The 18,200-nt window shown below is 47.8% G+C and overlaps 1 protein-coding gene across 1 annotated transcript; it reads left to right on the forward strand.

Moving 5' to 3' along the window:
• Nucleotides 1–1,518: 1,518 nt before the first annotated feature.
• GPKOW (G-patch domain and KOW motifs) lies at nucleotides 1,519–16,095 on the forward strand. Its single transcript, XM_073590886.1, has 11 exons — nucleotides 1,519–1,836; nucleotides 4,954–5,105; nucleotides 6,232–6,362; nucleotides 9,609–9,715; nucleotides 10,202–10,406; nucleotides 10,490–10,622; nucleotides 12,602–12,821; nucleotides 13,271–13,343; nucleotides 14,327–14,396; nucleotides 14,475–14,560; nucleotides 15,880–16,095. Exons 1-11 carry the CDS (start codon nucleotides 1,685–1,687, stop codon nucleotides 16,006–16,008), a joined length of 1,458 nt encoding a protein of 485 aa, XP_073446987.1. The 5' UTR covers nucleotides 1,519–1,684; the 3' UTR covers nucleotides 16,009–16,095.
• The last annotated feature ends 2,105 nt before the right edge of the window (nucleotides 16,096–18,200 follow it).

Below are 18,200 nucleotides of genomic sequence, written 5' to 3' on the forward strand. Positions count from 1 at the left end.
GACTGGCCTTTCCCATATCTTGACCTCTAGGATTAGAGGGGTTATTTAAGGTTGGTCAGCTGCCTCAGTTACTGTCTGGGAATAGAGGTGGAAATACCTCTGTTGTATTGGTCAGTTGCAGTTAAGACTTACTAAGGGTGTGTGCACACGCCGCGGATTCTGCTGCGTATCCGCAGCAGTTTTTGCTGCGGTGTACAGTACCTTTATATTCTATGGAAATCAAAAACAGCAGTACACACGGTGCGGATTTTTCCGTGTGGATTTGCTGCGGTTTCAAATCCGCAGCATGTCACTTCTTCGTGTGGAATCCGCAGCGGTTTTACACCTGCTCCATTGTAGAGGTGTCAAACCGCAGGGGAAAACCGCAGGTTAATCCGCAGGTCTTTTGACATGCGGACTTACCTGCGGATTTTGCAAAGTCCGCGCGGAAAATTCTGCAGCAGAATCCGCAGCATGTGCACACACCCTAAGGATGGAGACTGTTGTAAACGGATGATCACGTGCATCTGTTTTATTTCATGTTAGACCATTTTGCTGGTGAAAAGTAGTTTGTGTTAATTTGAAGATTGATGAAGCTAAATAAATCTTCCTATATGACTAAGAACTTTGCTGCCTGTGCCCACCTCAACCAAAGAGTAGAATCCTTACAACCTATATAGAAATATGACTTAATAAATGTATAGATATGTTTATTTTCACATTTTTCATCGGTCCCTTAGATCACTTGTACAATACATAGTTAATTCTGTAATATTGTAGTGTACCGTAAAATTTCCGATTACCTAAGAAGCCCAACCCCAGGATTTATAGGGGTACACACACGGCAGACACCGGGGGCTTCAGTAGTACATCCGGCTGCCATGACGGTGACCATCTGCACCCTGCAATCATGTTCAGGGGGCAATTAAAAAAGAGCCACCTTCCTCCATTTTCAACCTCTTAAAAGCCGCTGTCAATCAAGAACGTGGCACATAAGCGGGTAAACTACTGCGACGAAGGCGCGGCTGTACGACACAGCTCCTGGGACCGTGCCATACGGATATGTAACAAATGGCGCCAATAGGAACCGAGGCAGTGTGGCCCCCAGGTGCCGTAGGCCTCAGCCATTGTTGGATTACTGGGTGCTGACTTCAGACTGCCACAGCCTTATGGGAAATGCCAATGTCTCCCTGTATGGTCACCTTGCTGAGGGCACCGCTGCATTCACCCTTTAGCTCTTGGGGGCAGTGTAACCTCTGATTTCTCTGCACAGTAATAATATGATGTATATAATAATGCGGAGACTTTGTCCGACTGTGGAATTTTTTATATTTTACTGCAAAAATAAAAACCATTACTGAAAGCAACCAATCAGAGCTCAGCTTTTATCCTGTAAACTGCTTTGGAAAAATGAAAGGCGAGCCCTGATTGGCTTGTCCTCCTACAATGCTTGTGTACATGAATAAGATTCCCACTAAGGAAGCTGCCATTTTACTGTCATGAACGGAGTTACCAGCTTCTGCTGGTCATACTACAACTCTTAACTAAAGTGAGAAAGGAAGTCTAGCGTGACCTGCTGGGAGTCGTAGTTTTCTGACAGCTCGGGTGACTGAACTGTGCCTCAACAAAGAACTACGCTACCCGGCATGCCGCGCGGTACACGGGCGCTTCCCAACGTGCAGTGCGCGCGGTGAATAGGGAAATAATGATGGCGGCCTCCGGTTCTTCTCAGGCTCCGGTATCTTTCGGGTTCAGTCGCGTCTCCAGACCGAAGCTTGTTACTAGCGGCCATAATGAGGCGGGAGATGGGGAGGAGAAGGAGTATGTGCTGGCGGCGGAGGGGAAGGAGCTGCTGAGGTGAGAGCAGTGGGCAGACATGTCTCTATTACCTGTGCCTGGTGTCAGCCTTACTTTCAGGAGGCTGGGAGTAGTAGTGGTCGTAGTCCTCACTACTGTCGCCTTCTATCCCTGTCGTCCTGTAAGTGCGTGTTCACACGGCGGATATTTCTGAAGGATCAGTCAGATTTTTTTTCGTTCTGGTAGAATCCCATCGGATTTACCATGTGGAAATACAGTCCATGTTACTGCCCTGCAGCGTCGACCTCGTCTGTCATCATGTGACCGCTGCAGACAATCACTGGCAACACTGGACCGGTGTAGGGTCACCAAAGATGCGGGGGGATCGGGCTGTGTGTTACACAGCAGCGACCAGACCAGGCTCCTTTTACTGCTGTTTATTTAAATGGCACCCTGAATCGGTGACCGCAGCGTCTGAACGGGGCGTCCTTCCCCTGCGAGACGCTTTTTGTGGAGTGCTGATGGGTTGTCATAGCAGCTGAGGGTCTACAGAAGGTTCCTTCCACAGGGCGGGCTCCATAGAAGTACCAAGATGGCAGTGGTGGGGGCCTTTAGAGTGCTGAAAATGGTAACACAAGTAAACAAACTACTCAAGTCTGATATTACCATACTCGCACCGATACCGAGAATCATGTCAGGTAATTTTTTCCCGCACAACAAACAACTTTTTTTTCCACTATTTTTCAGTACGTTATATGGTAAAATGAATGTCATTCCTAACTATAAATCTTCCCACAAAAAACTCCCTAAAATGTCGACGGCTCTTGGAAATGCAGCTCTAATCCAGAGCTGCCCTTTTATGTTTGGTCACCGCTTGTCTTCTGCACTCCCGCTGCTCCGTGTGTCTCTTGGTGCATGATCACGTGTCATCGGCAGTCGCCAAACACTGGCCAGCACGCTTACATGGCAGTTCTCTGGGGACATCATCCAACCCCCTGATGATGTCACTCTGGCACACAAGGAGCGAGGAACGCAGAAGAAACAAGGTTAGGTGATGTGTAAGGCAGAGACGCCGCTGTCAGCAGAATTCAGTGATGGAAAATTCATGTCCTCTATTTTTCCATTCGTTTTGGAAAATGTTCCTGTTACTCATCAGTATAAGCCGGGGGCTATTAACGCGTGAGACGACTTGTGCGCTCCTCCTGGGATTCATTGTGATGAGACCTGAGGTGTGTTACAGATGTGTCACAACAGGAAACTAGCACTCCATCTCTTACCTATGAAAAGAAGAGTCGACATCTTGTGGATCAGTGGGGGTCCTACTGCTGATCCCGAGAACGGGACCCTGACATCCTACACTTATTCTCTATGGGACTGCCAGTGATTGCAGACTACACTGACATGCATAGTTAATGAATTTAGTCTGATCAGTCACTTCAGAGCCAAATTCTCATGATCAGTGGGGGTTCCAGCTTTTAGGCCCCCACTGGTTTGCAAGTGGTTGCCTATCTTTGGGATAGACAAACCTTTAAAGAGAATCTGTCACCAGGTTTTGTCAACCAAAGCTGAGAGCAGCATAATGTAGGGACAGAGACCTTTATTCCAGCGATGTGTCACTTAGCGGGCTGCTTGCTTGAAGTTTTGATCTTTTTGTGATAAAACTGTAATTAAATCTCTAGACGACTAGCGTAAACATGCTGCCATGTAGTCCTCTATATTGATGAGCTCTGTATAACCCCATCCCCATCACTGATTGGCAGCTTCCCGTTTGTACACTGTTGCCAATCAGAGGTGTGGGCGGAATTATAAAGGGCTCAGTATTCAGAGCTCTGCAAGATCTACAACAGATAAACCTATGAATTTCTTCAAACAGCAGCACACAGCCCAGTAAGTGACACATTTCTGGAATCAGGGTCTCTGCCCCTACATCATACTGTTCTCAGATGGGGTAGAAATTACTGCTGATGGATTTCCTTTTAAAGGATTATTTCCCAACATTCAAGTTAGGCCCTATATGCATCCGTAGCGATTCTCAAGATTGGGTATCTGTGACACTCGAAAAAGAGGCTGTACAGCCCCATCTGTAACGATGTGGCGGTTGTGTGTCCTCATCCTCCACTTCATTCACTGTTAATGGGATGGCAGAAATAGCTGGACACCGCGTTCTGCTTCTTCCGACAGTCCAATAATCAATGAATGGAGCAAAGGTTGACCAGGTTCATCTCTGCTCCGTGCGAGACGGGGCTGTAAAGTCTCTGCTAGGGGTCCGACCTTTGAAACCCCATCAATCAGCAAGGTTTTTCCTGTCCTATGCATATGGGTTAATTTTTTTTTTTGAGTGTTTATTTTTTTACTCACTTATGTAGCACCATTAATTACATGGCGCTTCACACGCATTTTCGGCACTATCCCCGTTGGGGCTCACAATCTAAATTTTCTATCAGTATGTCTAAACACACCTGAGTGTGACTGCAACGATCCTCTACTTGTGGCCAGTAGCCCCTCACGCCTCAGTAATGCACCCCTCCAGTCTCTAAAGGTACTGTCACACTTAGCGATGTACCAGCGATCCCGACCAGCGATATGACACGGTCAGGATCGCTGGTACATCGCTAAGTGGTCGCTAGTGAGCTGCCACATAGGCAGATCTCACCAGCGACATCGCTGGGGACGGGGGTCGCTACTTACCTGTCACACTAGGCGATCCTGCGTCCTCCCGCCCGGCTCCACGCGTCGCTCGTCTTCACAGCAGGAAGTGCCGCAGGAAGCTGACGACGAGAAACTGTCCTGAACGTTCTCGCGTGATCAGCGATAACCAGCGGGGGAGCGGGTCGTAGGTAAGTATCAGACACAGAGATATCGCTAGCAATATCGCTATAACGTCACTAGTTATAGCGATATTGCTAGCGATATCTCTTAGTGTGACAGGCCCTTTAAACGTTCCCGCTATCTTGCCTCATTCGCTTGTGTGTACTGATTAGATGGGCACTAGAGAAAAGGCTTTTGTTCATCCTGATCTCTTTGCTCATTGGTGGGATGCATGAAATACAGTGCTGGAGCAGCAGAATAGTAGAAGAGGTATAGGAAGGACTCTGCGTCTTTTGTTGTTTTTTTTAAATTGTGTAATAAAATGTTCTTAACCATTTATTTATTTATTTATTTATTTTACTCTTGCAGCACTAAACCCGTTCAGGAGGCCAAACCTCTCGTGATACCACTAATACAGAAGAACCGGTGGTCCCAGCTGAGTAAAGTGAGAACTGAAAATGGTGGCACACAGACAGAGCTGGACCCGGTGCTCTCGCAGGCCGTACAGGAGCTTATTGACGGTATGGTATTATTACTGATTGTGGCCCTTCACCCTTCTAGTGTCAGATTGGATCAGAAATTATGCACCCGGAGAAAAATAGAAAATGCATTTCTATTAGTGACACCAATGGCATTTCTGCAGACTTTTCATACAAAACGTGATTAGACCGATACCACACTCAAAAGATCAAAATGGTTTTATTTAAGTTGTTAAATTTTTTTTCTAAAACTTGTAAAGAAAACATTTTTTTGTTTGTGTCGCCATTTTCCAAGAGCCGTAACGTTTTCAATTTTCTGAATAATGAGCTGAGTGAGGACTTCTTTTTTTTTTTAATTAGCCGAGCTGATGTTTTCATTAATATAATTTTGGGGTTCATACAATTTTTTGAAAACCCCTTATTGCATTTTTTTGTGTTCTGGTGGCCAAAAAAATGCAGTTCTGGCATTTTGATTTTTTTCCTCCCTACACAGTTTATCAATTGGATTAATGCATTTTATATTTCGATAGATCAGACTTTTATGAACGCAGGTATACCACATGTGTATTTTTTATTTATTTATTTTGTTAATGTGGGGGAGGTGATTTTAACTTTTTTCCATATTGTTTAAAACTTTGTTTTTTAAACTTTTGTTTGTCCTCTTCCGGACTTGAACCGGCAATCATCTGATCATTTGTACTATACACAGTAGCGCTATAATACTGTTGTGTACAGTGTAAATCGCATTCTCCTATGAATGCCAGCTACTTGCTGGCCTTTACAGGAATAACATGATGACAGGCACGGGGGTCTTCAAATTGACATTTAAAAGATTAACAGCCACGGGTGGAGGTCCACACCAGCAGTGGCTGGTAGAGGCAGATGATGGCGGAATATCACAGCCATCATCTGCCGGGAAAGATGCGGGATTGGCTGCAGGGAGAAGACTTATGGTGGACATAGTACGTCTTATGTTGTTAAGGATGATATATCTGTCCCGGTAATGTAGAATTTTGGTTAAGACAGGTCTTGGTGGATGCCTAGGAGGAAGGGGACGGGTCTAAAACTATATCCTCACTAAGACCACCTAATTGCGCAGTCAGAGCAGATAACTCTCCATGTATTGATTTGTTCCCACTACTTTACATTTCATTTTAATTTTCAAAAGAGTCTCGGAAAAAAGATCAGGATGATTCTGAGGGCAACCAGACGATCAGCATCCCCCTACTAATGCAAAACAAAGTACCCAATGGCTACGAAGACGGAGACAAAGTAAACGTGAGCCTGCGGCCGGAGTCTGTAAGTCATCACCCCGCCCTCTTGTCTATTTAAAGGGAATCTGTCTGGAATCAATATCAAAGTACACTACGTGGAGCCATGCCCATATTTATAAAGTGTTGTGATGGCTTTGGAGGAATGAAACTCTTGGAACGGATTTTTAAAGGGATTATCACACTAACAAAATCAATGTCTAATCGATAGAAAAAAATGCTTGAATTTCTATCTATTGGATAATGTTGCTTTGCAGAGATAACCTGATAATGATGCCTGATGGACCCTGTGTCACGGCCTGGGCTCGACAACATAGATGAGCTTTAGCTGCTGGTTGTATTATTCCATCAGGAGGAGGATAAGTGAATATTGTCTGAGGCGCTGGCATTGGCTCCATGCAGCTTCCTTTCATCTAAGTAGCATGGTATGTGCTTTAGCAGTGGAGCTTTGACTCATCTCAATAAATCACCCCTGGGAAGTACAAAGTGCTCAGTGGCCGGACATGTATACTATGTTTTTTCACAGTTTATATGTCCAGCCACTGAGCTCAAAACTCATCTGCTATAGCACCTACCAACCTACCATCACTACTTAGATGATGTCGGGGGAGTAATGTCACTTACATGGGATAGCCCCTGCCAGCGTCATCAGCAGAGAATATCGACTTACCTTCACTTCTATGCGATTATTGCAAACAGCAGATGCCGACCAGCAGGTAAATGTCCTCCACGTGGTCGGGCACAAACCGTTACATTGGACTTGGCGCGTGCACCATCATCAGTTTATCTCTGCACAGCAACTTTATTTAAAAAAGCCATCCAATTGTGAAAATGCTTAATTTTCTACACCATGTGCAGAATTATTAGGCAAGTTGTATTTGAGAGGATTCTTTTTATTATTGAACAACAACTATGTTCTCAATCAACCCAAAAGACTCATAAATATTAAAATATTTTTGGAAGTTGGAGTGGGTTTTTTTTAGATTTGGCTATCTTAGGCTAGTTTCACACTAGCGCTTTGGAGCGCAGCGACGGCCTGCGCACGGCCGCCGCTAAGCCCCGTCCCCTGTCGCACCTCCGCCGGTAGCTCCGCCTACCGGCGCATGACGCTGCATGCATCCTGCGTCCCCCTATCTAGGCGGAGCTACCGGCGGAGGCGCGGCAGGGGGCGGGGCTTAGTGGCGGCCGTGCGCAGGCCGTCGCTGCGCTCCAAAGCGCTAGTGTGAAACTAGCCTTAGGAGGATATGTGTTTGTGCAGGTAACTATTAATGTGCAGATTTATTGGGCAACTTAATAAAAACCAAATATATGCTCATCTCACTTGCTTATTTTCACCAGATAAACCAATAGAGCAACACAAAATTTAGAAATAAACATTTCTGACATTCAAAAACAAAACAAAAAAAAATCAGTGTCCAATATAGCCACCTTCCTTTACGATGACACTCAAAAGCCTTCCGTCCATAGATTCTGTCAGTTGCTTGATCTGTTTACGGTCAACATTGCGTGCCGCAGCCACCACAGCCTCCCAGACACTGTTCGGAGAGGTGTAATGTTTTCACTCCCTGTAGCTCTCACATTTTATGAGGGACCACAAGTTCTCTATGGGGTTCAGATCAGGTGAACAAGGGGGCCATGTCATTATTTTTTCTTCTTTTAGACCTTTACTGGGCAGCCACGCTGTGGAGTATTTGGATGCATGTGATGGAGCATTGTCCTGCATGAAAATCATGTTTTTCTTGAACGATACCGACTTCTTCCTGTACCACTGCTTGAAGACGGTGTCTTCCAGAAACTGCCAGTAGGTCTGGGAGTTGAGCTTCTCTCCATCCTCAACCTGAAAAGGTCCCACACGCTCATCTTTGATGATACCAGCCCATACCAGTACTCCACCTCCACCTTGCTGGCGTCTGAGTTGGAGTGGAGCTCTCTGCCCTTTACTGATCCAGCCTTAGGCCCATCCATCTGGCCAATCAAGAGTCGCTCTCGTTTCATCAGTCCATAAAACCGTAGAAAAATCAGTCTTAAGATATTTCTTGGCCCAGTCTTGACGTTTTATCTTATGTTTCTTGTTGAAAGGTGGTCATTTTCCAGCCTTCCTTACCTTGGCTATGTCCCTGAGTATGGCACACCTTGTGCTTTTTGATACTCCAGTAACATTGCAGCTCTGAAATATGGCAAAACTGGTGGCAAATGGCATCTTGGCAGCTTCACGCTTGATTTTCCTCAATTCATGGGCCGTTATTTTGCGCCTTTTTTTATCAACACGCTTCTTGCGACCCTGTTGTCTATTTGCCATGAAACGCTTGATTGTTCGGTGATCACGCTTCAAAAGTTTGGCAATTTCAAGACTGCTGCATCCCTCTGCAAGACATTGCACAATTTTTGACTTTTCAGAGTCCGCCAAATCTCTCTTCTGACCCATTTTGCCAAAGGAAAGGAAGTTACCTAATAATTAAGCACACCTTATATAGGGTGTTGATGTCATTAGACCACACCCCTCCTCATTACAGAGATGCAAATCACCTGATTTACATAATTGGCAGTTGGCTTTCAAGCCTATACAGCTTGGAGTAGGACATGTGTAAAAAAAAAAAAAAAAAAGATGATGTGATCAAAATACTCATTTGCCTAATAATTCTGCACCCAGTGTATTATCTATCATTTAGATGGCACTTTTGTTCGTGAGACAATCCTTTTAAATATAATGATCTGGCTTCTCTTACGCATGTGGATTAGTGATGAGCGAACACGCTTGAATAAGGTGTTATCCGAGCATGCTCGGGTGCTAACCGAGTGATTTCGGTGTGCTCTAAAAATACGTTTGCGTCTCCGCGGCTGCATGTTTCGCTGCTGTTCAACAGCTGCAACACATGCAGGGATTGCCTAACAAACAAGAAATCCCTGCATGTTTTGCGGCTGTCGAACAGCTACGAGACATGCACCCGCGGGGACTCGAACATATTTTTCAAGCACACTGAAGACATTTGGTTAGCACCTGAGCATGCTCAGATAACGCCTTATCCCAGTACGCTCGCTCATTACTAATAAGGATCTGTGCTGACTTTCAGATCGATTTCAGAGCTGACACAATCTGTTGTCCACACATTGTAGTAATTGATGTTGTGGTTACTAGTGTCTCTGCTGGTCCGTGCCATTCTTTACCCGTATTAACCAGATCCTGTAACTCCTTCCCTCTGCACTGCTGGACAATGACGTGGCTCTGGTGCAGTGATACTTTAGACCACCCTGAGATCAGGTTTTTATTCCACAGGCGGAGGCTGCAGACTATGAAGTGGTCCCTGTGGAGCAATATGGGATGGCAATGCTGAGAGGAATGGGCTGGAAAGAGGGAGAAGGCATTGGAAAGACCTTCAAACAGTGCGTATGATATATGGCCAGCAAACATTATTGGACTATCCTATTCCTAGAATGTAGGTTTATGTTTTAAAGATCTTTTATGGGACAAAAATTGATATCTCGAAAAGCATCACTTGATTGTGAACTGACTTCCTATTTGGTGGTATTTTGGCTCCGTACACGGGTGTATACACCAGCCATCTTGGGACTGGGTGTCGGACCCACATGTATCTGATACTGATGACCAATTCTTAGCATAAACCTTCAGTATAAAAGTCCAAGTTAGTTCCTTTAACAATTGCTGGAAGGGAAATGTTATGTTTCCTTGGCTATGGTCACATTGGGGGACAATTTGCTACCTTTTTGGGTTAATATGGCTTTATAGAAAGCAGTATTGTAAAGGCTAATTAGATTTGTGTCTCAACCAACCACTGCAAAAGAAAAAAAAGGAAATCTCCAAAAACATATAGTTGACTCAATCTCAGTCATTGTTTCCTTTCTACATAGGGATGTGAAGCCTTTAGAGCAAAAGCTCCGTCCCAAGGGGCTAGGACTCGGAGCTGACCGGTCTGCTATCAATGACCTTGAGCCCCAGAAACTGCGCAGGCCCTTGAAACCAGGAGACAAACCAGAAGATGAAGAAGCAAAAGGCCTTGGCCCGGGCAGCGCAGTGTTAATACAGAGTGGTGCCCACAAAGAGCTGTATGGGAAGGTGCGGTTAGTGATTATTCCTGTATATGGAGCCACATACCGTGTTGTCATTACCCCGATCACCATTAGCTGGTCTCTGTGTAGGTGGAGGGCCTGGACGCAGACAACTGCCGAGCAATGGTGAAGCTGGCGATCGGTGGAAAAGTTGTCACCGTCTCCCAGTTTACATTGCGATTGGTCAGCAGAGCAGAATACAACAAATACGCGAAGGATCTCAGTAAGTACAAGACGGTGATTATTCTCCACTCATTTGTGATGATTGGAAGCGACATAAGACAGACGCGCCCTGTGACGCCCTTTCTGATTTACTGCACCACGTCGCACCCACACAATGTAAGCTCACATGACGGGTGTACCACTGCTGTAAGGTCACAGTCTGCAGCCTCATATGGCTCTTATCACCACACAATGTCCGGGATCAGATCTTGTAAAGTAAATTTCAGCTTCTCCGACTCTTTGCAGTTCTTTATCCTGCAGAAAGAGGAGAAAGGACTAATTATTTAGTTACCAGGATATGTATTTGCACAAAGGTTACTGATTGACTCGTTCGGCCCGCTGTATATTCCTGCCATCATTTTACACTTAAGGTACTGTCACACTTAGCGATGTACCAGCGATCCCGACCAGCGATATGACGCGGTCAGGATCGCTGGTACATCGCTAAGTGGTCGCTAGTGAGCTGCCACACAGGCAGATCTCACCAGCGACATCGCTGGAGACGGGGATCGCTACTTACCTGTCACACCAGGCGATCCTGCATCCTCCCGCCCGGCTCCAAGCGTCGCTCGTCGTCACAGCAGGAAGCCCAGCAGGAAGCAGATGACGAGAATCGGTCCAGGACGTTCTCGCGCGATCAGCGATAACCAGCGGGGGAGCCGGTCGTAGGTAAGTATCAGACACAGCGATATCGCTAGCAATATCGCTATAACGTCACAAGTTATAGCGATATTGCTAGCGATATCGCTTAGTGTGACATGCCCTTTATTCTGGGAAAGTCTGTGACCTGAGCTCTAGTGGGATATGAGGGGTCGTACATCCTTCTTGTGTATTCATTCGGGGTAACGTGTCGAGCAGCGCTCCAGACCCAAGTCCTGTGTTTGATGTTCGACATGGGATGTAGTTCTTTGAGCCTGTCTTAGCTGTTGTGTAGATGGAGGAGGCTGGTTTTGGTGGTGGCAGATCGAACTATTCCATACTAATCAATTGGTTTGTGAAAAAATAAAAAACAGTACACAGATGATACTGATAGTAGAACCGGGGACACAGACAAAACATTGGATCCAGCACACTGCATTTATTTTATTTATTTATTTTCCACTGGGTTTCAACGATGTCATGAGACAACTGTCACGTGAGCCGTAATCTGCGAGAGATAACTCTGGCACACAGGCTGACATGTGGCTCATACGTCCTTCACAATGCAGGAGGTGTGACACTGCAGCCGGCAGCACTCGGGGCTGGAGCTGGGGTGTAAGCTTTTCTAATGACCCTCTATATACACTAGTAATGAGATGTATATCTATATACACAGGCGTGCTTCAATACACTAAAACAGTAGTGGCGAACCTATGGCACGCAGAGGGGGCACTCGGATCCCTCTCTGTGGCCCGCGTGGCATTATACCAGGATGGGAGGGTTGTTAAACCAGGACGAAGGGGGAGGGATTGTTATACCAGGATGGATGGAGTGGGGTGGGGGTGGCGTTATACCAGGATGGGGGGGACGGAGGCTTTACACCAGGATGGGGGTGGATCTTTATGCCAGGATGGTGCGGCTTTATACCAGGATTGGGGAGCATTATACCAGAATGAGGCCAAAAACCTCAGTATTCAGGTTAAATTGCTGTGTTGGCACTATGTGAGTAGATAAGTCAGTTTTGGGCTGCAGTTTGGGCACAGTCTCTAGAAGGTTCGCGATCACTTTCTTACAGCTTGTGTATGAAAGATGCCTGGGACATTAGCCTTGAAAGTCCAAGCACATGTGCATTAAATCCTGCAAGCCCATTTCCGATGTAAGGGATAGTTTCAGAAATGTCTGCAGATGCACCGTATGTAAGTATAGTACACCAATGTTGTTAACGTCTTCTGTTGGAAAGCCCTTGTATCTGGCTGATGGTGATCCCCGGATATTGGCGCTGACTAGAGAGGCTATCTTTTACTCTACAAATCAACATCATCAATTCTAATTGTTTTTCAGGTCGGTTAAATAAAGCAGAGCAGGAGAAGGAGCAGCGCCATGGTAAAGGAGAGCAACGACGGGAACGCTCCCCAGACAGGGGGCAAAGAAAGCGAGATGATGAGGAGGAGACCAGAGATCAGAAAAGACATGCACACTCCGGCAGCCGAGACAAGAGACATCGAGCGAAAAGCCCGGACAGAGAGAAAGAGAAGAAAAAGCAAAAACGGGAGGAACCCAGGTAGACACTCAGACAAGGGGGCGAGAAGCTGCTCGGGGCAGTGTCCGGATATCTGGTCGGTTGCAGGATGTGATATTTCCACATTCTGTTTCCTCTGTGATAATATCACTGAAGCCAGAGGTCGATATAACCACACAGGGACGTCCTGATCGTCTGCACTTCACCTTTTATGAATGATGCCCTAGTCTCTTATGTCCTGTGCTTTCTGCTGTTAATAAATATCCATGTTTTTCTGAACTTGAGCGGCTTTCTTCCACAAATCATGCCTCACCAGGTCAAAGGCTGTATGTGGTACTGCATTTCAGCCGCCGCCTCTTCAGTGGAGCCGCTGTGCAGCGCCAGACACAAGCCATAGATACGTGTAAGGCTGTTTTTGGAGAAAAGTGGACATTTTTCTTTTTTATAGTTACTATTCTTTCGTCTTTGTTGATCTTTTCTCTTTTTCCCAGTTGGTTACATCGCGACCTGAAAGTTCGATTTATTGACAAACGTTACAAAGGAGGAAAATACTACAACTCCAAGGTAATGCCTGCTGAAGGAGATGCTGCGGGATCCACAGGGGAAAATTGGGGCGCCTCCATTATTCCACACTCCCAAGTAGCCCGTAGATAATGGCTGTGACACCGACACTGTTAACCTGGTACATGCTGCTGTCACTTTCAGACACCGACATTAACAGTGCACTGCCATGGTTCTAGTATCCAAAAAAAAAAGACAGGGAGGAAAAAATTACACGTAACCCCCCCCCCCCCCCCCCCGAACTTGGCCATGTCGGGGAGAGGGGGTAAGGGATTGGTTTTAATGCCTTTGAATTGGTTTTATATGAAACTTGAGTCTAACTAAATCCAAGCAATGATAAGAGCCGGCCTCTATAGCTTCTTCTATTCCTGAGCCCCCGACATGGATCCAGAGCGCCTACTTGTGAAGCTGCAGTCTGCGCTCCCCACACTTCACCAGCCCAGCTGGGCTGACCTCGTTTCTCAGTGGGGCAGATAAAGGAGCCTGGCATTCGCTGGTACACAGGCCGGTCCTGCGTGTGTGGGGGAGGGGTGGTCACATACGCTGGCGCTGAGGGATATTTTTGTGCAGTAGTCTTGTGGCTTCTTTATGGCCCTAAATGGCACAGAGACACAGCTTTATTATGTATCTTCCAAATCACTTTATAGACAGATAAAAAAAAAAAAAGCATTGCAAAATCCCCAAGCTCACTGAACGATTCTTATTTAACTCTTTCTGCAGGCAGCAGTGTGCAATGATACAAAAGAGGCTGCAAAAGGTGCAAAAATTTTAATGAAACCTAATTACAAAAAGTCACCAAAAAATCAAAACCGAGGTTGATGTGTTGTTGACGCTGATCAGAGGGCAGATGTAAGAACGGTCACCTCGCTGCTCATTTCTTGTGTCGGTTTCATGGTTTTCACACTCGGCCTCTGTCCTTTCAGACATGAGGGGCATCGAGTAAGATAACAATCCTCATCCATCCTTTTTTCTTTTTCTTTGTGCAGATGGTGGTAGAAGATGTTTTGAGCCCCACGACCTGCGTGTGTCGGACAGAAACTGGACATATCTTGGAAGGTAAATACAAGCCCCAAAACAGCATCCAGGGATTGCCCCTCTGGTGCCGAATCCACATTCATATTCTCTTTCCCACAGATATAAAGCAGGACATGTTGGAGACTGTGATCCCCAAAGAGGAGGGAGAACATGTGATGGTGGTGTTGGGAAAACATCGCGGGCAGGCAAGTAGATAAGTCTCAGAATATATCCTTCTGCATTCAGTGAGAACGCCAACTGGAGCTACAGCCGCAGCTTCGGATACAGGAGGATAGAATTTCACATTTTAACAAGCCCCCCCAGCCTCAGATATAATTTTTAAAAGGACCTTTCATGTTGCCCGAACCATGACAGGCGCTGTGTGTGTGTGCCACCCTAACCATGACAGACGCTGTGTGTGCGCCGGCCGAACCATGACAGACGCTGTGTGTGCGTGCCGGCCGAACCATGACAGACGCTGTGTGTGCGTGCCGGCCGAACCATGACAGACGCTGTGTGTGCGTGCCGGCCGAACCATGACAGACGCTGTGTGTGCGTGCCGGCCGAACCATGACAGACGCTGTGTGTGCGTGCCGGCCGAACCATGACAGACGCTGTGTGTGCGTGCCGGCCGAACCATGACAGACGCTGTGTGTGCGTGCCGGCCGAACCATGACAGACGCTGTGTGTGCGTGCCGGCCGAACCATGACAGACGCTGTGTGTGCGTGCCGGCCGAACCATGACAGACGCTGTGTGTGTGTGCCGGCCGAACCATGACAGACGCTGTGTGTGCGTGCCGGCCGAACCATGACAGACGCTGTGTGTGCGTGCCGGCCGAACCATGACAGACGCTGTGTGTGCGTGCCGGCCGAACCATGACAGACGCTGTGTGTGCGTGCCGGCCGAACCATGACAGACGCTGTGTGTGTGTGCGCCACCCTAACCATGACAGACGCTGTGTGTGTGAGCCGGCTGAACCATGACAGACGCTGTGTGTGCCCCGCTCGAACCATGACAGGCGCTGTGTGTGCGCCACCCAAACCATGACAGACGCTGTGTGTGTGCCGCCCAATGTGTCTTACCATGAAATAATGTAGAGTTTCATGGAGGACAAACTCGGGAAAACTGTCCGGGACACGGACGATTAATGTGAGGCTGGTCCCCAGGATCTTCAGGCTTCCTTCCAGGACCATCCATAAGGACCCTTCCATTCTCAGTGATGGCCACCATCGTACTTTGAGACTACTACACCCAACATCCAGAGTTCACAATGTGCTTTGTGTTTCTGTGGCTGCAGCTGTGTTTGACATCCGACTCTTACATGCAAATGACGCTGCACGCAAATCCGGTGTTGGACGCCGACCGCAGCGGATGCGGAGATGTTACAGCTCAGATTGTGCTCATTACATAGAGACTGGCGATGAGCTGAGGCTCTACAACACTACAACTCCCATCGTGTCCTGACAGCTAGAGACAGAAGGGGTCGTATGTATCCACTAACTCGCCACACTTTCTCTTTCCTAGGTGGGGAAGATCCTACATAGAGAGCGGCAGAAGAACCGAGCGCTTGTGCAGCTAGAGGGGGACATCGATGATGCCGTCACCTTCAGCTATGACGTCATATGCCACTACACCGCCATGCGAGAGGACTGACTTCCGCTGGAACCAACGAAGACACAACATTTTGTACATTTGTCTTTTTTTTTATTTAATACCTGTAAATAAACTTTTTGTACAATTTCTGCAGCCCTAATATGAGATTATAATCTCCCTTAAAGGCGTGCATCACAGACTATCCCTTTAACCTGGGAACTGCATTGGCTCATGTGTGTATAGAGATCTCCATATTTATATCCATAAATTCATATATCTCTTTCACCTCATTGGGGGACACAGAGACCATGGGTGTATGCTGCTGCCATTAGGAGGCTGACACTATGCACAAAAAAAAGGTTAGCTCCTCCTACGCAGTGTACACCCCACCGACCAGCAGGAAATTCCTTTGTTTAGCTTAGTGTCAGTAGGAGGTGGACATGGGTCTTTCATTGGACCCATATCTGCCTCGATGTGCGTCGTTCCTTTTCAGGTTTCCGGAGGGATACAGTGTGAACAGTCAAAACTGTACTCCCACAAGAGGCTATGAGTACGGCGTGTACTGTCACCCCGTATCCTCATAGTCCTCCGGGCGGACCGCAGGCTCAGCACAGGTGACGGCCAGTGAAAACGGATGGTCCTTGCCCCCCGCGTTCCACCCACTCGCCCACCAGAGCCTGTCGGTTGGACGAGGCGCGAATGTGTAAAAGATGAACAGACAGCGTGGGATGAAGAAGGTACCTTTATTGGAGCACCAGAGCAAGAAACTGCAAAATGCCTGGGAGCGGCGCCAATGTAGCGCCGCAGATGCTTGCGCGCCTCCCGACGGTCGCCGCATTCCTTTTAGGTCTGGCTGCGGTGCGGGTCTTCTTCACCCCACTGCCGGTATTGCGCGGGTTGCGTCTGGGAGCAGGGTTCTGGCGGTATCTTCTTTAGGGGCGGACGCGGCTGCGCCGCAGTTCTTCCGTGCCGACAGGTGGCCGCCGTCTCAAATTTAGTCCCCGGCTTCAGTTCGGGCCTTTGTGCCCATCGCGACCACGCCCCCCGTTCATTTTCATAGGCCGGCTTCGCTCCCGCCCGTGCCTAAGCCCTCCCACCGCCTCTAGTCTTGTGGCTGGGAAGGGGAGGGGGCGGTTTTCCTTCTGGTGCAGGCGTCTAGCTCTGCCCTTCTTACCCCTGAAACCGCGTTTTTCTTCACATCAGGCTGCCGCCATCTTTACAGCCTGACACAAAGCAGATGCCAGCGCTCCCTACTGGACCCCTGCCTTTTACAAGAGCCTAATACGTCTCTGTTGGGGACACCGGACCGTGAGTAGTATTGCAACTGCAGACTGACACCCTACTCTGCCTTTCTGTCCCCCAACCTTCCGGCATTTCCGCAGGTTTCTTCTTTTCTTCCTTCACCATGTCTAATTCTAAGCCTGAACGTAGCTGTCCGCCGGCCCCCGCGGGCACCCTAGTCCAGTTCTTCGCATGCTCCTCTTGCAATCGCAAACTTCCCTCAGGACAGCCTACTCCCCTCTGCCTGGACTGCAGCAATCCCATTCAGCATGATGCCATCCAGGAGCCAGCTACTGCGCCACGTGAAATCGAACCCCCCCATTCCTGGCTGGGCCTCGTCTCTCACAATCTGTGGCAAACCACCAGGGTGTCTCACTCAGTCCCTAGTGGCCGTTCTTGATAAGTTGCCCCTGGACGCCTCTGCAGGGTCCAGCAGGTCGCAAGATGTTCCATCTGAGCCAGCTAGCAGAAGCCACAAAAGGCCCAGGCAGGATTTCCGGCCGGAATCCTCTCCTGGCCTCTCATCTCCACCTAGTCCTTCCCAGCAGTCGCCCTCCCGTGCCTCCTCACCCGAGTCAGGTGAAGCGTTCTCGGATATGTCTTCTGAAGGGATTTTAGACGCGGACATGAAGGTTACAGTACAGAACCTCATTGCGGCAATTAACCACACCTTCGAAATATCTGACTCCCCTGTGAAATCCTCAGATCAGGAGGTTTCGTTCAGACGGGCAGAAACACCTTCCAGGGTATTCGCTTCCCACTCTGAGTTTGGCAAGATTCTTGCCAGGGAAAGAAAATCTGACCAGGCGATTTCAAAGAGGGAAGCGCCTCGGCGTGCTGTATCCGTTTGCTAAAGAGCTCACTGACAACTGGTCTGCTTCCCCCTAGGTGGACACACCCGTGTCCAGACTTTCTAATAACACGGTTCTCCCGCTTTCAGGTGTGGCGTCACTAAAGGATTCTAATGATAG

Source organism: Dendrobates tinctorius, unplaced genomic scaffold, assembly GCF_039654945.1.
Source record: "Dendrobates tinctorius isolate UK_male_01 unplaced genomic scaffold, ASM3965494v1 ptg000120l, whole genome shotgun sequence".
In the NCBI taxonomy this organism is placed as follows: Eukaryota; Metazoa; Chordata; class Amphibia; order Anura; family Dendrobatidae; genus Dendrobates; species Dendrobates tinctorius.